At 38.7% G+C, this 24424-nt stretch overlaps 3 protein-coding genes and 1 long non-coding RNA gene across 4 annotated transcripts in view; 2 read left to right on the top strand and 2 right to left on the bottom strand.

The window, feature by feature from the left end:
* LOC134817523 (serine/threonine-protein kinase PAK 6-like) overlaps nucleotides 1-2110 on the bottom strand; it is a 49977-nt gene extending 47867 nt beyond the window's left edge. Inside the window, exons 1-2 of the mRNA XM_063826664.1 lie at nucleotides 2007-2110; nucleotides 1642-1797 (exon numbers count right to left, since the gene is read on the bottom strand). Of these exons, the coding sequence (XP_063682734.1) occupies nucleotides 1642-1797; nucleotides 2007-2106 (256 nt within the window). The 5' untranslated portion in view covers nucleotides 2107-2110. The remainder of the gene's footprint in view (nucleotides 1-1641; nucleotides 1798-2006) is intronic.
* Nucleotides 2111-4597: 2487 nt separating this feature from the next.
* LOC134816626 (uncharacterized) lies at nucleotides 4598-5934 on the bottom strand. The gene is made up of 2 exons (XM_063825559.1): nucleotides 5751-5934; nucleotides 4598-5618 (listed from the first exon to the last, which is right to left on the bottom strand). Exons 1-2 carry the CDS (start codon nucleotides 5916-5918, stop codon nucleotides 5394-5396), a joined length of 393 nt encoding a protein of 130 aa, XP_063681629.1. The 5' UTR covers nucleotides 5919-5934; the 3' UTR covers nucleotides 4598-5393.
* Nucleotides 5935-9015: 3081 nt separating this feature from the next.
* LOC134816647 (methionine-R-sulfoxide reductase B1-A-like) lies at nucleotides 9016-24412 on the top strand. The gene is made up of 4 exons (XM_063825589.1): nucleotides 9016-9025; nucleotides 22940-23129; nucleotides 23454-23596; nucleotides 23752-24412. The coding sequence occupies exons 2-4, from the start codon at nucleotides 22961-22963 to the stop codon at nucleotides 23884-23886; spliced, it is 447 nt and encodes a 148-aa protein (XP_063681659.1). The 5' UTR covers nucleotides 9016-9025; nucleotides 22940-22960; the 3' UTR covers nucleotides 23887-24412.
* LOC134817112 (uncharacterized) lies at nucleotides 21369-22817 on the top strand. Its single transcript, XR_010160469.1, has 2 exons — nucleotides 21369-21475; nucleotides 21830-22817. It is a non-coding gene; the product is annotated as an uncharacterized LOC134817112 (long non-coding RNA).
* Nucleotides 24413-24424: the final 12 nt, after the last annotated feature.

The raw sequence follows: 24424 nt of genomic DNA, 5'->3' as shown, positions 1-24424 counted from the left end.
GAAGTGTCTCATATATGTAGTGAATAACTAGACACGCTTCTAACTGGGGGGAGGGTCATTAGACTCATAGTTGAAACGGTTAATATTTAAAATGTGCAAATCCAGAGACTTACAGACCAGAGAAAGCGAGGGTATGTGACTTACAGACCAGAGAAAAGTGGAGCTAACCAGAGAAAAGTGGAAATAACCAGAGGAAATTGGAGATAACCAGAGAAAAGTGGGCCTTTACTGGTGGGTTACAAACCAGAGAAAAGTAGAGCTAACCAGAGAAAAGTGGACCTATACTGGTGTGCTAACGCTATATGGACAATGGAACAGGTCTAGGTCTTCGTCTTATTACAACAGTGTTCATTAATCTAGTACAGAGCTAACTATATGGGACATCATGTGTGTCCCCCATATATTAAACACCTTATACAACATTCCCAGTATCATATACCTGTATCAGCGCAGACCGCGGTCAATGCGGCCCTGGGTGGCCCAAATTAGCTTCCAATAGGGGCTTCACACCTGTAGTGAGTATACACTCCTAACTCCGAATAATTTGGCACCTACACTAATAACGCATAGCACTGTGTTTTCGTTCGCTATGAGGTATTAAAAGCATCTGAATAATATTCTCAGTAGATATGAGCTGATTTAGGCCGACGATAATTCTTATAATCACTAAGGGTCACTAATCAGCCCTTTCATTGAGTCATAAAATTAGGAGCTATTTAAAGTAGACTTACTTTGCTAATGGGGCTTCAAACCTGTAATGACGTACACTACGTACACTACGTATAATTTGACGCTAAACAGAGAGTGTTATAGGTATTGGTGTAGACGTTTGTCATGAGTTAAACAACTTCATCCCAGATTCCACTTTGCACTTAAGAGAGCTTCATAGTTCAGGTTACAGATGCTGTATCGATGCGTAAACATATTGTATCGGCCCCAGCTTGGCCCTTAATTCCTAAATTATACGCATACATTATGAGAGATAATATTTAAAATATTACTGGATCTGGCCGTGTTTACTGGTTGCTGGAAGTATTGTTGATGTAGTGAGCTCTCAACGCTGTCAGCATCCATAATGTGTCATCTCCACTAACGCCAAGTACGATGTTTTCATTTGTGTCCGACAACTGATATGTCTTTAAATTTTGTTATTTGTATGGGTTCCAGCTATGTTGTTGGGTCCGGATTTGTGAAGGTTCAACGTCAGTAAGCTCTAAGCAGCAACACACTAGATTGTGGGGATGGAGGACTTGGAAAAAGTGACAGTCAGTTGATTTTGATATAAACTCAATACCATGATGATGAATGATTTATGATTGATGATCGATTAGGAGTACGCGAGTGTATTAGAACTGAGCTACTAATAAATTGTTCTTTAAACGAAGCAATGGACGAAAGAGGACGAAAAATATGGAACGTTATAGAATAATGTCACGTGTCTAATTGTTGAACTGCTAGAAGATATGAAAAACGTTCATCATACTCCGTGCGGCTAATAAACAGCAGCCAAATCATTCAACTTTGAACAAATGAGGGCATCAAGTTTCGTCAGTATATTATTATAAGCATAATATATATCTATATTAGGCAATAATTCTAAATATATAGTTCAAATAGTTTCCACCCCTGAACCCATCTAACCTAAGTTGAGCCCGCCGGGGGAAGAAGCAGCACTGCTCGTCCTACTGCATCTGGTGGGCGGTGGGAGGTCGCTGGTGCTGTGGCGTGCGAGCGCGCGACATAACTCCGCTATATTCTGGAATGAACTGGAGAGTTTCTTGTTGTTCGTCAACACATCTGAAATGGTGGGTCTGTCAGCCCTGTGTTACAGTGGGCTGCTGCCTCAATATACGTCAACAAGTCACACCTTAATAGTTCAACATGTGAGGATTTAATATTAGATGTAAGGTTCTGAGAGTATTAAGGAAAGGTTTGGTCGAATATTTCTTTCAGAAATCGTACAAAAAAGCGCTGAAAAATGTGTTAAATCAAAAATAATTGCTCACCGTCAGCTCCGATGTGTTCGATATGCTGGAAGTTGAGGGGTCCGGAGATTGAGAGTTGTCGTTTGACCCTCTTGCCGGGTTTGAGCCATCCTACATTCATCTCATGATCTGTGAGAGAGAAACTTTGAAATTAAGGATATAAGCCCTGTAATTTATTTAAGGATAAGCTCTGGAATCTATTCGGCGGTTATAGTTTTTACTATTTTACATTTTATTCGAACTTTTAATTTATTTTGCTGTTGAAATATATTATCTGAATTCTAATCGGTGCGATAGTTGCCACGCTTCTCAGATCATAGGTGTTATTGTAAACATATTTTTGGAACTTTGCTAAACTTTTATGTTATTTATAAATTTATCATTTATCGCAAGAATGTCACACTTAGAAAATAGTGATAAGATTTGGAGGGTATTCGTGGGTAGTAGGGTGTTAGCGACCACGGAATGACGGATCACGGAATGTATTAAACATTTTTACAGTTGACACTAGGTTTAACAAAAACCGCCGGTATAAAAAGTAAACATACAGCACGAAAACTATCACGCAATATATCACAAATAACGACGCCAAAACCCCACAAAAACCTCACCAAATATGTTGCATGACAACGGAATGCGCTCCACGACGAAAAATTCGTCACAAAAACATCACATGAAACGTTTAAAACATCGTCAAAAACCTCTCACACACAAAAAAAAACCAGATATCCGGCAAGAAAACCTCACTAAAAGCCAATGTTTCAGGGCGAAGTAAAAGAGAGACAAGCATACAACAGTATGCGACAACAAGAGACGACGCTACCTCCATGGAGCATTTAACACGGGACAAAATGTGTTGAAAGTAGTGCAGTCAGATCGAACGGACAACCCAGAGTTTCAGGAATGTAGGAAGAATGTTGGAAGAATGTAGGAATAGTCGTGGCACTAAGCGGAGCACTCACGTAGGGCTGCCGTGATGTGCCCTGATGTGTTAGTGCTAGTATACTGATACATATCTCCCGGCCAAAGCCTCACAACGGCACTGTTACTGCTTCTACTAACTGTAACAGCTACCCTGTCCTGATCTGTTATTTAAATTGGCATGACGTGCGCTAAATTATGGTGGCAGGTAAAATTTTTGGCAACAACTAATGCCGGACTGGATAGACAAATATAATAAATGTGTGCGATTATTGTAACGAATATAAAGAAGGAGGAGATGTGGGCAGGTTTATTAAAGTTTGTAAAGCTCACAGGTTGCGGTGAGCGTTATAAGATTTCTGTTAACTCACTGTGTCCGGCATATTATGCAAGGCTATGTTAGATTATGCTGGGCTTTACCGTCAGTTTCGTTTGCGATCACGACAAAAATGGCGTTATATACGATTGTGTACGATCAAAGGTTTATCTGACCTTGGTTCGGATCTGAGAAGTTATTACAAGATATCACAGAGTGTCTTCAATCTCATTTAAAGAAAGGCTGTAGAGTTAAAATTTGAGTTTTTGTGAAAGCTACTCGGCATGTTAATGATGCCAAGGTTTCACAGTTCACAAGCTTCATGTCTCGGTATATATCATAAATACGGCACTTCAAGAATTTCGGAAAATATCTGCTCAAAGAGCACAGTTCGACTTTAAAAGTTGTCTTACAGTTCACATTATAGGAGCGTATTAAATTCCGAACGATCCGATGATCTCATAGGACCCTGTCAACACTTGCACCAAGACACACTAAATATAATTAACACGCAGAAAACTGACAAATCTAAACCTTGTACAATGGGACTGAAATGAAAACTGTAGGTAAAACTATGACTAAAACTATAACGAAACTGTCACCTAAACTATAACTAACACTCTAACTTTTATTAAACCTAAAACTTAAACTTAAACCACAACTATGTAACTAAGACTAGAAACTGTCACTAAAACTTTGATTAATGTCGTGTTAAACGTGCGTGATCACAAGCTCGCCTCCAAGCAACAAGCACAAATAAAACATTTTAATATCGGCCGTGATGAGGTGACCAATGATGTGACTTATTTAGAATTACAGTTTAAGAAATTGCGTTTAAGTTCTTAATTCTTTGGAACATAGCGAGTGTAATGATGTTAAATTTAGGAATTCTTCAGCAGCCAAGATTTACAAAAGAGTACCTTGCTATTTATGATAATATGTCACATTACACAGTATATAGAGCTCCATAAGTCCTCATGTTAAGATTTCGATTACTCGAATTTTACACGAAGCTACTAGTTAGCCGTGGAGTTAGTTTTTCTTAAAAACGAATAATTATTAAGCAAGGACATGATTATAAGTATGGAAATATAGAGGATTAACACATTCTTCCATGTGCCTTGTGATATATATAATGTGATGAGTTACTTTACAAGTACACGTTTATTTTGACTGAAATGGATTTAACGAACTATTATAAATTTCATGATTATAGTTTATGATCAGGAAAGGTGGAACAGCCTATTTGAGGGTTGATTAATTAGATTTATTAATGGTGATCCACATTTTTAATTGAAAATTAATCAATTTGATCATATTTTTGTGTATCTTATGCAAATTATAATTCAATCAGTGAAAAAATGATAGACAACAGTTATCGAAAACATTGAATTGCACACGAATTTTAATATAAATGCATTCACATATATAAATTTCTAACTATTAAAAACAAGCAGTTCAGTTACTGCGATTGTATGCAAGTTTTTGAAATAAACGCAACTTGCTAAAAATAAAATATCTTTATAAGATCAAAAAATTTGGATATAAGAACTCCTCTTAAAAATTGTTTATCAGCTAGATCTTTATCGTCTACACTACATATAAACCAGTATCAGAAGATGTAGTAAAATTAATGGCAAACATTGTTAATTGATTCTACAAAAGTGTGTGCTATAAAATAGTTTTGAGGGATTACAATAATACCAATAATACTACAGGTAAAGTTTAACCTAAGTAAATAAACAGCATCCACAGAACATGAATAGCGAATACAAAGAATGTAGTTTTTATCTAGCAGTGATCAACACAGCTATAATATAATGTTTGCCATGGAAACTGCACTAACTCCAGCGGGTCGGTGGAGCAACACTGTCTTTCAGCAAACATGTTCTCACAAATAATGGGTGTCAACTGAGGTTTCACTGAGAGTCAACAAACTGAACAATGTAGTCTTAAATTCTAATTCCAGTATTTACAGATTATCAGTTTCAAGTGACGGGTGTGTCACATAGCAAATACATAAGTTCACAAGCAGGTATAGACGTTGTAGATTAGTCGACAAGATAAGTTTGATCATTTACTATTGGTTATGAACAGCAAGCAGCACGACTATTTTGGCTAACATCCACATGGCGAACTCAAACAATCCCAACTGGGCAGCGTTTCTTTCTTCAACCGAACAGGAACTTTTTGTAATCATCAGATAGTGAACGCTCAAGATCAGCAAACAGATCAATCTCAGATTTGAAGTCGAATTCCTCCTCGATGGGAGCAGGACTGGCTTGCGTCTGATCTTTCTGGGGACTGTCTTTTTTGCAGTTTTCAGATTCAGCACTGCTGTTGCTTGAGATATCCAACTCGTGACAGTGTTTTGCTATCTCCAAAATGTCTTTCCACTACAAAAGTTTATTGATGAGTACAAAAGTTTTTTAATTTGAGGTTAGAATCAAACTTGATTTCAACTTAACTTACAAAAATGGAACCAATTTAAAATATGATTCTGAGATAGCAATTAAATATACACATACCTGTGGTGGTACATTTGAGATGTCAACGTGGTGAGAATCTGTGCCAATGTGAAGGAGATGTTTGAAATCAGTAGGGGAGCCAACTTCAGGGATTCTTTTGGAGTGCCTTCTGGACTTCCTCATTGGCACGACACGGTCAGCAAAACTGAGTTTCTTATCATCTTCCATTTTGTGATCTATTTTGGCTATTAGAGAGAAACAAATTTTAGAGAAACAAATTTGAATTTTGATCTTTATTACAGATTAAACATATCATATATAACCATAAAAGCCGCGCGTCGGCTGATTGCCTCAAACTTGGATTGGTAGTAATTTCAGTTTACAGAAACTGAAGGACGGCAGCTCAAAAGCCCCAGTGAACCATCGGAAAGATCAAGGACTCGAGTGCCAATAGTGGCTTTTTCGAACCCATTTTCGCCGAAGAATGGTGGTAAATTTTATAAAACATAATGTCTTGATGATTTCAATATAGATATAACAAGTTTGTGAATCAAAATCAAGAAACAATAAAAAAATTATGTTATTCAACGAGGAATTCTATGAAATGCAATATCTGATTTTAAATAACTTCAACCTTTTAATCATTTAAATCACGAATTTCATGGCCTAAACTTCTCTCTGGTATACCCATATCATGCACAATGCACATGGAGACAAAAATCAAAAATTTTGTGTGCCAGTAATCTTTAAAGCTTCAACTTACCAAATGATATACATTTTTGTCTAGAAAAGCTAGTTAAAGAGAATCAGATATAAGAGAGGATTTATTTTGTGCCTTTGAGAAACCTCAAGTGTTGTTTAAACCAGCCACATACTGTTCCTTTGGAAAACTTTAGGATGTATCCTAATGTCCCTTGGTAAGCTGATTACAGCTTACTAAGGAACATCAGTTGTGTCAGCTACTTGGCAACAAAATGTGCAAAAATTTAATATTTCCTGATACAATAGTTTATTCAGTACAGTACAATGTAATTAATGAGATAAAAACTTGATTTATGTTCCCTTTTAATTTGTATAAAAATACTAAGGGCCAGGGGAGGAGACTTAACATATCAAGGAGGCTGCAAAAGACTTGACATTTTCATCACATGTATATCAAGACAAAGAAATCACAGGAACTTATTAATACAAGTATCAATGGTTTGAAGCACACCACAAGATATAAGTAACGACATTAAAAAGTAGATCTAGAGCAATTGGCCATCTAATATAAATGTCATCCAATGTCAGTAACAGTGCAAGATTTACACAGTGAGGAACAACTGTTACGTGAACCGAAAATAACATTATAAGTTCAGTCTTTCAAATAGTTTACTAAGTCTGCACGTTGGGACCATGTTGTGGTACTAATTGCAATAACAAATTCTCAAGCGTAATAAATCACGGTACACCAGATTTTCGATCCTATAAATTGAGATAAATAAATAATAAATGTCCGTAACACAACTGCAATATTTCGGAGCAACATCCGTCAACGGAAACATAATATTGGTCTAAATGTCGTCGATGCGAAGTTGCGCGCGCCGCAAAGTACCCGAGGCAAAGTGCTGCGAAGTAGCGTGCACCGGTTTAGTCCATCATTAATGGAAAAAATATTATAATACAATTACAACAATACCTTGGCTTCTTCGGGCCGCTCGTAATAATTCCCGTCAGCTTACTGGAGGGAATTTGCGGCCCGAAGAAGCCAAGGTATTATTTGTAATAATATTTTTTCGGTTCCGATTGAAAGATGTGTAATGTGATACGCGTGCGCATTATACAATGAAGTGTGTAATATATAAAGCTCAACTGTTATTTGTTTTGAAACTAGCCGCCAGCCAGTATGAGGTGACTCGCAATGTGTGCTGATAATATTTGTATCACGTGGTGACCCCCACGGTCGCTTCACTTCGACGATACAGGGGGAGCCGCGCACTTCGTGCGCGGCGTGTCATACAACGTATGACAAGATAATACCGTCGGCCGTCGCTTCTCTTGCGGGAAATATCTGCAAATTATCAGCTCTCAGTGTCCACGAATTTTAGTGCATATAATTCCCGGAAAGTATTATAAATAAATACATTTTCACTTTGGCAAATTCATATTTTCAAATAGTTTATAATATATATTGCCATACTACAATTAAATGAATAATAATAAACTTGATACATGTTTCGTATCCAAATATCAGAGATATTATTATTTTTCCGCCTTCGGCGGCGCGCGCTTCGCGCGCGAAAAGTGGCATGCAACGTATGTCAATAATAAACATATAGTTAAACTTGAACATCCGACAATAAACTCATTAAAATTAAACATGCTATGTAAAATACGCTTTTTACTATACATATATACTACTCGAAAATTCATTTCAATTATAAATTTCTATTAGTAGTCAGAGACGAAACGGAATCTCGTTAGCTTTTCGTGTTAAAAGCGATTTCTCAACGGTTATCAGCTCTCTAGATGATTCTTAAAACATTTGGACACTATTGCATTTTTGAAAAAAATGCAATACTGGTGTTTTCGGCCACACCCTTTTTCAGGGTTTCGCGGTCAGTAGAATTTTTGTATTTCAGCTCAGAAAGGTCTTAAAGACTATTCCGATACACCAAAATGTGCCTAATAGCCACATTTATTTACAACTTATGAAGCAACATATACCTTAAAATGCTTCGTTTTGGAAATATGGCCGAAAAACGGTTTTTGGCTAGACGCAGTTCATAATTTCCGTGATTTTTGGCATTTCCGCCTAGGAAGGTCGTACAGACTATTCTGATACGGATTTTTGCCGAGCGAAAAATGACGATATTCACAAATGGGCTATTGGACTGTTAACTAGAACGGTCTTAAAGACTCATGAGCAACATAGCATTTGTAACAAGATGTAAGATGACTCACTTTGTGTCCAGAAACACCTACAAAAATTGGAGAATGATCTACTTTATTGGGCATCTCTCTTAATGGGCCAGGCCAGCAGCATATTTGTGTCTTACGAAAGGGCAATTTTTCAAAATTAAGGTTTCTTAAGGTCAAAGGGCCGGCTGCTAACAGCAAATTGTTTGCAATTGCCGACCCATGCACATCATATAGTTATACTGAAAAACGCTCACTTTAGGAGTCATCAGTAAATAAGTTTAACTACTGCGTGATTTATGAAAACTCCAACAATTAATTTTCATTGGCACCAATTTAGCCAAAATGTAATGACAAAAGTTCTACTTTTGATTTATTTATTCCTAATTCCATGAAACCATGATATGTTCTAAGAATACCGGGCCTAAAATAATTTGGCACTGGATCCGGGCCAGACTGTCGCTTGACCACTAACCAATACCCCACTTTATAATTATGATTTATTTCGCTGCCTCGACCAATATTGACTCTCAAAGATAGCACCAAGGCTTAGGTTTTTCTTTTTGGCTCTGAAATCCAACTTTAAGATCGGACCTCGGAGATCCTCGCGTCGGAAATCGTGTAAGTGTAACATCGCAGTACCGGAGATCAGACTTTTTTGCTTGATATTGGAGTTGGACCTATAAATCTAATTATATATTCGAAACAGCACGGGATGTAACCAAGGTTAATTGAGATAAGATATACCAGCTTTCGGGGTTACAAAACCCCATGAAAGGCAGGCAGAGCATCCTGAATCCTCATGATATCCTCACGTTGACATCTAGGTCCATACTCCAGCCTCTCATTAAAAACTGGGTCAGCTATTAGGCCCGAGATCCGTAGTTTCCCGTAAGTAAGAGATCGTTCAGATTTTGGTCATTAAGATCCCCTCCCCGCTCTAAATAAAAGTCCACTTTACCCAAAGCTGGAAAAATTTCACATGTGTAACCTAAATAGCTTAATCAGCATCTCGAGACCTTCTATCATATGGACACGTTCAAAAAAAGGTGGCACTAGAGATTGATTTTTTTAAATGCGTTTTAAAAATAGTCATTGCTCTTTGTTGGTTGATATATCTATCTATACCTTTAGAAATTCGATTAAATTTCATGATCCTGAAATCACGGAGTCTCTAGTGCTTATATTACAGGAGTTATCGTTATTGGTGTGCCAATGAGTCAAAAGTCACACAATTAGAAATGCAAGATGAATCAACACTAAATAATCTGAAAAGTAATATTCACAAAGAAGCCAAAATTGATATGGTGACTATAATGCATGTAAGGAATGGAATGTCTTATCTAAAATTGTTATTGGTGCCAAAATGAGTCAAAAATCACAACTTAAACGTTGGAAATGAGCCTATTTTGAGCAGTGATTATTGAATCATCTAACGTTTTTATTGGCTTTTTATCATTTTTTAGGGTACAAAATAGTATTAAATAGTATTGAAACCAGTTAATATGATTCAAAAGTCACATTTTCGTTAAAGGTGCGCTATTAAGTCACACTATAGTAAGCCTTAAATTAAGTGCACGATATGACAATTTATATTCATTCTATGAATCTTATTATGTGATTTTTGAATCCATGTCTAAGCTTACCAGGTAAGGTATACCATATTGAAGGTCTTTGAGCGATAATTTTTGATCTGGGTGCTTAAATGATTCAAAAATCACACAATTTAGCTACCAAATATGTCATTTTCTTTAAAGTGTGACAATTGAATCATATGTAATGTTCAAGTTGTAATGACATTTTGAAAGGAAAGGTAATGAATCGATAATCACAATTCAAAAATCCAATTAAGTATTATACGTTACTTATACTGATTGATTCATTTGTCACATTATGGAGACAAAATTATCATGGCTTGAGTAGTAAAAGTACTTGCCTAGTTTACTCAGTTTAAAATCAGTGTTTTGTGATTATTGATTCCACTATTACTCTAATAACGAACTTCTCCATGACCATAAACAAGTGTCACAACAAATCACTGCAGATTTACTATGAATATCAACCTGATATAGAGCCAAAAAGTGATACATTCCCCTGATACAGCATCATTTCAATACATGCTCATTTATGTGATTTTTGACTCATTATGGCACTTTTAACCATCTAAATTCTCTAAATATTAGTTAGCATGCTATAATTGTGATCGATAGAGTTCATTATTACAATCATTCCGTTGATATTCATATCACATTCACCATACTAAAATAATTAGTCAGAATTAACCCTGTGTGTGATAATTGCATCATAACTCCACATTTAACCGGTGACTCTTTGCACTTTTAACACTCAACTATCTCAAAAAGGTTCAATAATCACATTGAGAAGCAGGACACACTCACAGAATGTAAATTCATCATTAGAGGTGCAAGAAATGAATATTTTGTGATTTCTGGCTCATATCTGCACAATCAACAGATATAAAGAGATGAATGACTTAATTATGTGACATTTGACTCTTTTTGGACCACATATTAAAATTTGGTTAACTTTCATAGCATACTCCTTGAGATACAAGTATTTTAAAATGCTTCACACAATTTTGGCAGTGAAAAATCAATCTCTAGTGCCACCTTTTTATGAACGTGTCCATATATATAATATATATATAGCCCATGCCCCAGAAAAGATCTCGAGGCAGCTCACAGCTGTAATAACAGAAGAACTAAACAGTCAACATTTGATTAAAACGAGGGAATGACACGCAATGTCATACGATGGGAAAATCTATGCGACTAAAAAGAATATGGGGGTCATTCTGAAGTGGGAACCAAACCACTGCGGTATTATAGGAAATTAGCTAAATTAAACTGCAGCCAACAGATCTCAATCCAGGGATTACAGACCAATATTGGTCGAGGCAGCGAAATAAATCATAATTATAACGTGGGGTACTGGTCAGCGGTCAAGCAACAGTCTGGCCCGGATCCAGTGCCGATTTATTTTAGGCCCGGTATTCTTGGTACATATATCATGGTTTTATGGCATGAATAAATAAAAAGTTTGAAGTTGAATTTTGGTCTGGCACACATTCTATTTAAATTGGTGCCAATGAAAATTAATTGTTGGAGTTTTCACAAATCATGCTGTAGTACTAGTTAAACTTATTTGCTGATGACTCCTAAAGTGAGCGTTTTTCAGTATAACTAAATAACTATATGATGTGCATGGGTCGGCAATTGCAAACAATTTGCTGTTAGCAGCCGGCCCTTTGACCTTAAGAAACCTTAATTTTGAAAAATTGCCCTTTCGTAAGACACAAATATGCTGCTGGCCTGGCCCATTAAGAGAGATGCCCAATAAAGTAGATCATTCTCCAATTTTTGTAGGTGTTTCTGGACACAAAGTGAGTCATCTTACATCTTGTTACAAATGCTATGTTGCTCATGAGTCTTTAAGACCGTTCTAGTTAACAGTCCAATAGCCCATTTGTGAATATTGTCATTTTTCGCTCGGCAAAAATCCGTTTTTCAGCCACATTTCCGAAAATAGGCCTTTTAGGGTATATGTTGCTTCATAAGTTGTATATTAATGTGGCCATTATGTACATTTTAGTGTATCAGAATAGTCTGTACGACCTTCCTAGGCGAAAATGCCAAAAATCACGGAAATTATGAACTGCGTCTAGCCAAAAACCGTTTTTCGGCCATATTTCCAAAACGAAGCATTTTAAGGTATATGTTGCTTCATAAGTTGTATATAAATGTGGCTATTAGGCACATTTTGGTGTATCGGAATAGTCTTTAAGACCTTCCTGGGCTGAAATACAAAAATTCTACTGACCGCGAAACCCTGAAAAAGGGTGTGGCCGAAAACACCACTATTGCATATTTTTCAAAAATGCAATAGTGTCCAAATGTTTTAAGAATCATCTAGAGAGGTGATAACCGTTGAGAAATCGCTTTTAACACGAAAAGCTAACGAGATAGCCTTTTAGAACGGTTGGGATCCGACTATAGCGCGGTGAGCCTAAATAAATAAAACTAATGAATTCAAAAATAAAATAAAAATTCCAAAGCAGAAGTAAAAGTTATTTTTAAAATATTTCATTTACTGACTTGTATTCTAAATGTTTAAATTTCATAAATCAACAGTCCATAATGCTTTGTTTCAGGTTGTAAACCGTTGTAGCCCTTTCGTCATTCTTGACTTTCGACACAAAACCACTCTGTGCAATGACAGGGGGTACGGTCACGACGTGATACAAATAATTCGTTGGCATACGAAAATTTTAGTTGCGCATGTTCTGAGACCAGAAATGGGACATTACTTTGACTAAAAACGGCTGGCAATAAAGGAACCAGTTGCCTGTAAGAGCTTTTCTAGTACCAGAAATACCGCTTCTAAAGTACCACTCCACAGGGGTGCCATAGTGCAAAGAAACTGCTGCTAACTGCTACTAACTGCTACTAACTGCTGCTAACTGCTGCTAACTGCTACTAACTGCTACTAACTGTTGTTAACTGCTACTAACTGCTACTAACTGCTGCTAACTGCTACTAACATAAAAGAAAAGAATAAAACCAACTTACTAATAGAATCAAGAATATTAGTGAAACAAATTTTAGTGAAACAAATTTAAAATTTTATCCTTTATTTTACAATCATAATGTAATAATATTTATAAGCCTCCGTTTTGAAAGTTTTAAATTTTAATATATTCACATTTCTATTTAAAATTCAATTTAATGTATAAGTCAATAACCGGCCGCTAAAGCCGCGCATTCTTGAAAACAGGATTAAATTGTTTATGATTATACGACAAATAGAAATAAATTTAAAACTATCCGTGGTATTTAAAAAATAAATTATAATGTATAATCTTACCTAAATCTAAAGCCAGCTTTGTAAAATTTACTATTAGATCATAATATATCGTCAATTCTAAATATTTACAATGCAACATTTCATTAATCTACATACAAGCGCGGCGTACTCCAGCCCCTGCACGCATCCGTTCTTATGCGGCGTGGCTCAAGCCGCGCACGCACGTATTATTTTGTACTTTTTGCTTTCTAATAAATATCGTGTCAATGTGTATGTCTAAATGTTCATGTTTTGTGTAAACCGAATCCAATTGAGATTAGTGACAAGGATAAGGACCCAAGTGCCTGTACGGCTTTTTCGGACCCCTGTGGACCACCACTCTTGAAATTGCTCTACAACTATTGAACATTTATAACTGTTATATAATATATAACGTCATTTGACAATTATTATCATTAATCTACAATCTTACTGTCTTGCCGAGGGGGAGGAGTAAACGCTTCACAAACTTAAATACTTACAACATACAAAATTTAAAACCATCAACACGGTTAATATCAAGGGACAATTTGGTATACCTCTATTTCGTTGTAATATCTAGTATATCTTCACATCTTAATACTATAATACAATAGGATACATGTTTCGAGAAAGAAAGGTTGGTCCGATTACTAACAAAAGTAAACAAAAGTCCATCAGGGACTCCACGGAGTCGAAAAAGGTACACGGCTGCTGTCTGGTGCTGCTAGGCATTTATTGATTAAGATGTTTTATTGTATTGGTTTTTTATGATTCTATTGTTCGTGACTAATCAAGTTCTAAGTGGGGGTATAAAGTGCTGCTTAAGATACTTTGTCATCTCATGTCCAGTATAATGAATAAGATAGTAAACAATACAGTTTCAGTAGTTGACCCATACAGATAAGTCCGTCATAACTCACAATTGTTTAATCATCTGTCAATTGTCTAAGTCGTTGTGTGTTTAGTCGCTGAGTTAGCAGTAAGATAAGTTGTTACGCGCGCGCGCGTTTAATCCCGTCGACGTGAGATGTGACAATGAAAACGCTACAGAATTATTGTTTTCGCGCGTTACGTAGAATTTACTAGTGTGTAATACTGGTTAACACTGGGTGTACACTGAGTGTAAGTCGCTAAGTTTCATATACGAGCCGTTGAATATTTCCAATTTTGAGTGTATCGTGAGCATGTTTTACAGTGCAATTGTTCGGTATTATTGATTATATTTTATGATATGAAAATGTAAGGGACGATAGATTTTTAGACTCGATTTTCAGGGCACGCGATCAAAAATCGCTCGCGCAATACAATTACACACAAGCGCTGACCTTTTACTGGCGATAATTTCGGCTTGGAACAATATTTTTCTATCGGATTAAAAGCAGGAGGTGACCGGGACATGATTTCAGGCCTGACCGGGACCGGGACCGGGACCGGGATACAAAATGTGACTTGACCGGGACCAGGACCGGGACTGAGATTGGGGAGATTATCAATTTACCGGCACCGGGACCGGGACCAGGACCAATAATTTCTATCTTACCGGGACCGGGACCAACAATCCAATTTTACCGGGATGACCGGGATGACCGGGATGACCGGGATGACCGGGACCAAAACTGGTATTCTCATATTGAAAGCTGCAACTTTCATTTACATTATAATTGAACAATTTGAATAAGTAATAACTAGAATATCAAATTAGAAAAAACTAGAAAAAACCGTCAATATGGGGCATGGGCCTAATGTACTACACCAATAATGTTCATGTACTGATTACTCAAGTTCACCCCAGTGGCGTAACGTTGCCTGTTGGCGCCCCCCTGCCGAAAAAAGCGCCCCCCTGTTGGCGCCCCCTCCCCTTTTGGTGCCCCTCCCTAAAATTGAACAAATTGGGTGATTTTAAAGAATACGCCGGTAAAAAAAAGTGTGTATCTAGAGCAAAACGCGCAGTTTTGCTAGTACATTAGTTAAGTTTTCGAAATTGTCCCACATTCAAACGACGATTTGGCGCCCCCCTAAGACGGCGCGGCGCCCCCCTGCACAGCAGGGTCAGCAGGGCCTTTCGTTAAGCCACTGGTTCACCCTCCCGTCGATGTGAGATGTGACAATGAAAACGCTACAGAATTATTGTTTTCGCGCGTTACGTAGAATTTACTAGTGTGTAATACTGGTTAACACTGGGTGTACACTGAGTGTAAGTCGCTAAGTTTCATATACGAGGTGATTCTCATCAAAACCGACCCAAAAAACACGGGATTTGAAAGTTGGTCATAGAACGAAAAAAATTACATTATGATAAATCGGGTTAGTTCCTCTACTTAAATATGTATAGGGGTCAGATATTGCCCCACCAATTAATGAGTAATTGGCAATTAAGTGTGTTACACCCGTAACGATTTCTGTTACACCCGTAACGCATTACGGGTGTAACAAATTCTCAAATGTTACACCCGTAACGCATTACGGGTGTAACAAATGCTCAAATGTTACACCCGTAACACGTTACGGGTATAACAAATTCTCAAATGTTACACCCGTAACACGTTACGGGTATTACAAATTCTCAAATGTTACACCCGTAACATGTTACGGGTATTACAAATTCTCAAATGTTACACCTGTAACACGTTACAAACGGATTGTTTGTATACTTTATTACTTTATTGATGTACATTATTCACCCATTCATCATCTTTTATAAATTTCACCTGTACAAAGTAAAACGATTAAAGTTTAAGCTACATAATGTAAATTTACGAAAGTGTAGGGGGGATCATGTTATTTTTTGTCCGTTTTTGTCCGTTTTTATCCGTTAATTTTTGTCCGTTTTCAGAAAATAGGGTACCGAACGGACAAAAACGGACTAAAATTGTAACTTTTGATTTAAATGTTCTCCACAATTTGTAACAGGCTATCTGCAGAAATGGGTAGCCCGGTTAATGACCATGGTCCTTTCTCAAACTTTTAATCCTTTATTAGGCACAAAGAATAGTCTACACATTATTTAATAGCATAAAAAGGGATGAAAATCAATTCATTTATGAAAAATATCATGTAACAACTTTTCCATATTACTGGAGAGTAAAACTTTGTTAAACACAAAAATTCTTGAGCACATTTCGAGTCAGACTCAAATGCGTTTAAAAACATTTTAGTATATAACAATAAATTATGTAAACAATAACACCAACAATAATAATAAATTGAACAAATTATTGAGAGATGAAAGAGAGGAAGAGGAGGAGGGGGACTGAGGAGGGGACTGAGGAGGAAGAGGAGGGGGGCTGAGGAGGAGTAAGACTGAGGAGGAGAACTGAGAAGGAGGAATGAATAGGAGGAGGAGGAGGAGAAGAAGGACTCAAGAGGAGGAGGAGGACTGAGGAGGAGAAGGAGGACAGATGAGGAGGAGGACTGGGGGAGGACTGGGGGAGGACTGAGGAGGAGGAAGAGAACTGAGGAGAAAGAAGAGGAAGACTGAAGAGGACTGAGGAGGAGGAGGACTGAGAAGGAGGAGGACTGAGGAGAAGGAGGAGGACTGAGGAGAAGGGGGATTAGGAGGAGGAGGAGAAGGACTTACAAGGAGGAGGACTGAGGAGAAGGAGGAGGACTGAGGAGAAAGGGAGAAGGAGGAGGAGGAGGAAGAGGAGGAGGGTGACAGGGGAGAGGACTGAGGAGGAGGAAGAGGAGAAGGACTGAGGAGGAGAAGCAGGAGGACTGAGGAGGAGGACGACCCAGGAGGACGAGAACTGAGAAGAAGGAGGATGAGGACTGAGGACGAGGAGGAGGACTGGGGAGGAGGAGGACTGATGAGGAGGACTGAGGACGAGGAGGAGTAGGAGGAGGACTGAGGAGGGGAGGACTTAGGAGGAAGAGGAGGACTGAGGAGGAGGAGGATTGAGGAGTAGGAGGAGAAAGAGGACTGAGGAGGACCAAAAGGACCCAGGAGGAGGACCCAGGAGGAGGAGGAGGAGGAGGACTGAGGAGAACTGAGAAGAAGGAGGACTGAATAGGAGGAGGAGGAGGGGGACTGGGGGAGGACTGAGGAGGAGGAGGACTGAGGAGGAGGAGGACTAAGGAGAAGGATGAGGAGGAGGACTGAGGAGGAGGAAGACCCAGGAGGAGGACCCAGGAAAATGCCCAATGAGGAGGAGGAGGAGGACTGGGGAGGAGGAGAACTGATGAGGACTGATGAGAACTGATGAGGAGGACTGAGGACAAGGAGGAGGAGAAGGAGGACTGAGGACTGAGGAGGAGGACTGAGGACTGAGGACTGAGGAGGAGGACTGATGAGGAGAAGGAGGTGTATGAGGAGGATGAGGAGGACTAATGAGAAGGAGGATGAGGAGAAGGAGGACTGAGGAGGAGGACTAGTGAAGAGGACTGATGAGGAGGAGGAGGAGGACTGATGAGGATCAGGAGGACCCAGGAGGAGGACCCAGGAGGAGGAGGAAGAGGAGGAGGACTGAGGAGGAGGATGACTGAGGAGGAGGACTGAGCAGAACTGAGGAGAAGGAGGAGAAGTACTGAATAGGAGGAGGGGGACTGGGGGAGGAGGAGGACTGAGAAGGAGGAGGACTGAGGAGAACTGCGCGGAGTAGGAGTAGGAGGAGGACTGAGGAGGGGAGGACTTAGGAGGAAGAGGAGGACTGAGGAGGAAGAGGAGGAGGATAAAGAGGAGGACTGAGGAGGAGGACTGAGAGGTAGGAGGAGGAGGAGGAGGAGGAGAACTCAGTAGGAGGAGGATGAGAAGAAGGAGGACTGAGGAGAAAGGAGGTGAAGAGAGGAGGAGGACTGAGGAGGAGAAGGACTGAGGAGGAGGAGGACTGAGAAGGAGGAGGACTGAGGAGAACTGCGCGGAGTAGGAGTAGGAGGAGGACTGAGGAGGGGAGGACTTAGGAGGAAGAGGAGGACTGAGGAGGAAGAGGAGGAGGATAAAGAGGAGGACTGAGGAGGAGGACTGAGAGGTAGGAGGAGGAGGAGGAGGAGGAGAACTCAGTAGGAGGAGGATGAGAAGGAGGAGGACTGAGGAGGAGGAGGACTAAGAAGAAGGATGAGGAGGAGGAGGAGGACTGAGGAGAATGAGAAGTACTGAATAGGAGGAGGGGGACTGGGGGAGGACTGAGGAGGAAGAGGACTGAGGAGGAGGACTAAGGAGAAGGATGAAGAGGAGGACTGAGGTGGAGGACTGCGGAGGACCGAGGAGAATAGCTGAACTAGAATAACATTGCTTCCTCGTGTCAAATTCAATCATGAAGAATTCAACCACATACCTATCTAGAAAGATATTTACTCTTCCAGACACTACAGTACATCGTACTTACATTACACACCTACTAGTATTGGTACCATTTTGATACCAACTGTACGGGTGTTACATTAATTACAAATTCGTTGCACCAACAACGTGTTACAGGTGTAACATTTGAGAAATTGTTACGCCCGTAACGTGTTACGGGTGTAACATTTGAGAATTTGTTACACCCGTAACGTGTTACGGGTTCGTTACGGGTTTGTTACGGGCGTGACGCCCCAGATCTTTATCAGCCTAAATTTTCCTTATCTACTAAGATAAAGATTCCAAACTTGTTAGAAGTACTACCTGTCCTATAAATAAGCCTTTCAGAAAGTTTTGTGAAAAAATATTGATCATAAGATGAGTTATAGTGTCTGAAAGGCCTGTGTTACGGGTGGAACATTATCTGACACCTCCCGTTTTTGGCCTTTTTTAGCAGTATAAACTTAATTTTATATTTTTAAGTTATATTTTAGTTATATATTTTGATGACCTGTTATTCTACGCCCAATTCTCTACATGATTGTACAAAAATTAATCAAATCGTTAAAAAAATGATTATATGACAATAGGTTGAGTGTGTAGAGTAATTTTGGGTCGGTTTTGATGAGAATCACCCATTATACGAGCCGTTGAATATTTGCAATTTTGAGTGTATCGTGAGCATGTTTTACAGTGCAATTGTTCGGTATTATTGATTATATTTTATGATATGAAAATGTAAGAGACGATAGATTTTTAGACTCGATTTTCAGGGCACGCGATCAAAAATCGCTCGCGCAATACAATTACACACAAGCGCTGACCTTTTACTGGCGATAATTTCGGCTAGGAACAATATTTTTCTATCGGATTAAAAGCAGGAGGTGACCGGGACATGATTTCAGGCCTGACCGGGACCGGGATACAAAATGTGACTTGACCGGGACCGGGACCGGGGCTGAGATTGGGGAGATTATCAATTTACCGGCACCGGGACCAACAATCCAATTTTACCGGGATGACCGGGATGACCGGGATGACCGGGATGACCGGGATGACCGGGACCAAAACTGGTATTTTCATATTGAAAGCTGCAACTTTCATTTACATTATAATTGAACAATTTGAATAAGTAATAACTAGAATATCAAATTAGAAAAAACTAGAAAAAACCCGTCAATATGGGGCATGGGCCTAATGTACTACACCAATAATGTTCATGTACTGATTACTCAAGTTCACCCCAGTGGCGTAACGTTGCCTGTTGGCGCCCCCCTGCCGAAAAAAGCGCCCCCCCTGTTGGCGCCCCCTCCCCTTTTGGTGCCCCTCCCTAAAATTGAACAAATTAGGTGATTTTAAAGAATACGCCGGTAAAATCTCTAAAAAAGTGTGTATCTAGAGCAAAACGCGCAGTTTTGCTAGTACATTAGTTAAGTTTTCGAAATTGTCCCACATTCAAACGACGATTTGGCGCCCCCCTAAGACGGCGCGGCGCCCCCCTGCACAGCAGGGTCAGCAGGGCCTTTCGTTAAGCCACTGGTTCACCCTCATTCCTCATTCCTCAATCAATGATCCCTCAAATTATTCAACAGTTTCAATCTCCAATTCCAATTGACAATTGGGCGTAGCCTGAGTTGAAAACTTGATGTTACTTTGCACTTATGTGTTATGTAACGATATTAGTTACCGAGTAGAAATAGCTTTGATCTACACTGTGTACACACTACACAGCAGGGCAGTGCAGTGAACATGATCATAATTTATATTATTACTCAAACTTGTTTAGCAATTTTAAACATTGTTTTATTTGGCTCAGAGGTTGTTTAAAGATGAAATTCACAATGAATGAAAGTAAAAACTTAAAATCACAGTGAATGAAATTATGTAAAAGATCCCGGTCAAAATCCCGGCAAATTTGAGTGATTGACCGGGACCGTGACCGGGACCGTTACCGGGACCGTGACCGGGACTGTGACCGGGACCGTGACCGGGACCGTGACCGGGACCGTGACCGGGACCGTGACCGGGACTGGGACCGTGACCGGGACCGTGACCGTGACCGTGACCGGGACCGTGACTGGGACCGTGACCGGGACCGTGACCGGGACCAAGAATCCTGAATTAACTGGGACCGGGACCGGGATCATAAATCCTTAAATCAGCATTTGACCGGGACCGGGACCGGGATGAAAAATGTGACATGACCGGAACCAGGACCGGGATAGCTCAAAATTGCCGGAACCGGGAATCCCGGTCACCTCCTGATTAAAAGCATCTGATAGATATCACTCCACTCTATCAGAAACAAGAGTGGAGGGACCGTGACCGGGACCAAGAATCCTGAATTAACTGGAACCGGGACCGGGATCATAAATCCTTAAATCAGCATTTGACCGGGACCGGGATGAAAATGTGACATGACCGGGACCAGGACCGGGATAGCTCAAAATTGCCGGAACCGGGAATCCCGGTCACCTCCTGATTAAAAGCATCTGATAGATATCACTCCACTCTATCAGAAACAACTAAAAAGTCGATTTTGAGAAAATTTCCATGAATATACCCCCCCCCACCCCCCCCCCCCATACCCCCTTAATGTTCATTTATCTATTAATTACCCTTTTCTTCTAAAATTATTGAAGATTATGAAAACATTTCAAAATTTTAGTATGAATCATGGAATGAAGCCAAAAAACTGTTCAATTTACATAAAGAAACAACAGAAAAGAATTATTAGTCTTCACATCAAAAGACAAACTCCACGCAGGTAAATAGTATTATTATTAATTATTATTATTGATAACGTCATCATGAGGAAAGTTTTGTCTTTCTTAACTTGCCTTGTAAATAATGTTAAGAGATTCTGAGACGTTCACAAAACTTTGTGGACTGGAGATGTAAACTAGTTGTATAGGCTAAACTATCATCTTCCTTGCTTTTTTTCTCAATGTATGTAATTAATGATGTTTATAGTTGAAATTTAGGGGTCCATCCATTTTATTTATCCAAGTTAAGCTGAACATGGATAGAAGTAATAAAAATACTGTACACTGTATCATTTTTTCTTTACAGTTAACAATTTTAACCACAATTTAGCAAGTAAATCATACCATTCTCTCAGAACTCGTCCTGCCATCGTTTTAACTCAAAGAAACCGAACAGTGCCTACCATATCCCTTGTAAATCGAAGTCCCAACCTACGTCCCGCTCAAAGAAGAACACGCCAGATTTCAGACAGAACAGTTGAACGCAATATGCGGTTGCAGAGGATCAGAGAGCGACCAAGATTAGTGCCAGTCATCAGGATGCCTACATTAAACATAACAAGTTTTATGAGACTCTTACTTCAGTATCTTCAGCAGAATGAACATAGTTTGTTCTTCCCAGACCATGATGACATCAGATTCAGAATTGAGGCAGTGTTAGGGGTTCAGAACAATTCCAGTTAGTAGGTAGTTTGACTAGATATTTTACTTCCTATGAGCTGGTTTGATATGCTGTTTGTGCTAACATCATATTGTGGATATATTTTATTAAAATCCTGTAGACGTGACTGCTGGTGGGGAAGCGACATATATTTGATTTAATTCCTGACAGCAAATCACGAATTTGATTGGTCGCTACTGCAGCACTCTGATTGATTAATATTACATGACTAAATTTATAAATTATGTCCGATCAGAAGCCAGGTCTATTTATAAAGTTTGTTTGTAATCAAACTCAAAGATCTTATTAAATCCACGATAGTGTATTCAGCCTTACAACAAGGTATGTATTGCTATTAACCGGTTACACATGCTGCATGATAAGCAACTTTTGCTGTTTTGCTATGAAACTCCGAAAAACTGTTGTATATTTTAGTATTTATTTCTAAAGGTTATTATGATGTGTAAGATTTCTATTGATTAAAATAAAGGGATTAAAAATGTGACTATGCTTTTGATATGTTGATACAGTAAAATTAGTACTAAGTTAAGTTGCATTGTTTGTTTGTTAAATATTTATTATACTTCCTTGTACCATTAGTCAATAATGTAATGTGATAAAGGTATCTATGTTGTGTTATGATTTTGAGATTAATATTATATTAATATTGCTACTTTTTGTCAGGCCAGAGTTTTAATTATATTCTCCGATTGTTCTACTAAAATTATTTCATAATCTAATTTAACTACAATATATCTTCATGTTATAATCTATTTTAATGTCAAGTAAAAACTCACAAATATTCAGGATGTTGTATAGATAGTGTATGTTAACAAGACTTGCCTCACGTACATTAGTTCGATCCCTCGCTGCTCTAGCAAGACCACCCCGGTGGTTCCCAAGTGTTCCTCAACTCCAACTCCCCCAGCATCGCTACATCATGTCGTTTTGTGGTTGGGATAAAGGAGAGGTCTACAAAGATCACTTCGATAACGGTTAGACAACTTCTTTAATGTATATTTAATACTATAACTTTCGTAATTATACATTATATACATTATATAATGTAGCTTTCTATGTATATACTATATAGTTTACATATTGTTTTACGGCGGGTAATTGGATGCTGTATTGCTGTAACTATGATATAATTCGAAGTTGAGATTATTGAATGTCGAGGTACCACTTCAAAGTGCTTAATCTGTAGTTACTATGACTGCACTTACCATGACTACAGCTACTATGACTACAGTTACCATGACTACAGCTACTATGACTACAGTAACTACGACTCCAGTAACTATGACTCCACACATCAGGCACCTACGTTTGCAGTAAATGTGAGAACCCTCTCTTCAAGTCTGCTGCTAAATACAAACACAGCACTCCTTGGCCTGCATTCACCGAGCCGATCACTAAGCAAAGCCTCAAGAAGTACCATGAAACTGAAATGGCTTTGAAGGTAAGTTACTTTAGTTCTTTTTAAAAACTCATTGGGTCCTAATGTTCTATTCTATTCAAATTTGGCCTTGTTTCGTTTTCATGAATTGTACTGTGTAAATATTAAAACCTCTGAAATAAACAATTGAACCGTTTGTTGAACCCAATATTAAACAGGTATTGTGTGGCAAGTGTGGACAAGGTCTAGGCCACCAGTTTCTATGTGACGGCCCTACCAAAGGGTCCTCCAGGTTCTGAATATTCTCCCATTCTCTGAAGTTTGTTGAAAAACCTGCAGAGAATGGAAACTAATTCCTCCTGGTCGAGTGGTGCTGTGACGTCATACGTCTGTGATGACGTCACTGTTGCTATGACGTTGTCAAGGGAAACCTGTATGGGCCTTGGTAACCGATACAAGTGCTACCCATGGAGTAAAGAGGGAACAATTATTTGTGAAAGTGATTGAAAATTGTATGATAAATTATTCTGATAAAAAGCAGTGAATCGTGTGATAATTATGGAACTTAAAAATTTTATACTCAAGAGTTTATCTTTTCAATTTTCTTAACTATGCAGAATTATACGATTATTTGATTTCTATATTATTTTTCTTAATTGCACACAAAAAGATTGAGAGTTGTGACCCTCAGATTGATTTTCTTGTAAAAGTGCAATGGGGCAGGAAACCGTGTTTTGACACTGGGATAATAATAATAAAAATGTGAACTGCCTCCTCAGATCTCATAAGTTATGATGTGTTTAATTTACGAAATTTATAGATGTTCTCAGTACTGTAAATATTTAGAAGATGAAGATTTAAATACTTTGCATTATTAAAGTAAGCTGTTTG

This window comes from Bolinopsis microptera, chromosome 6 (assembly GCF_026151205.1).
Source record: "Bolinopsis microptera isolate Bmic1 chromosome 6, MBARI_Bmic_1.0, whole genome shotgun sequence".
NCBI lineage: Eukaryota > Metazoa > Ctenophora > Tentaculata > Lobata > Bolinopsidae > Bolinopsis > Bolinopsis microptera.
This window is presented reverse-complemented; position numbering and strand designations above follow the sequence as displayed.

Coding starts and splice junctions, on each gene's coding strand:
- LOC134816626 (XM_063825559.1), bottom strand. CDS start 5,918: ATGGAAGATGATAAGAAACTCAGTTTTGCTGACCGTGTCGTGCCAATG. Junction 5,619..5,750: donor TCTCAAATGTACCACCACAG/GTATGTGTATAT, acceptor AAACTTTTGTAG/TGGAAAGACATTTTGGAGAT.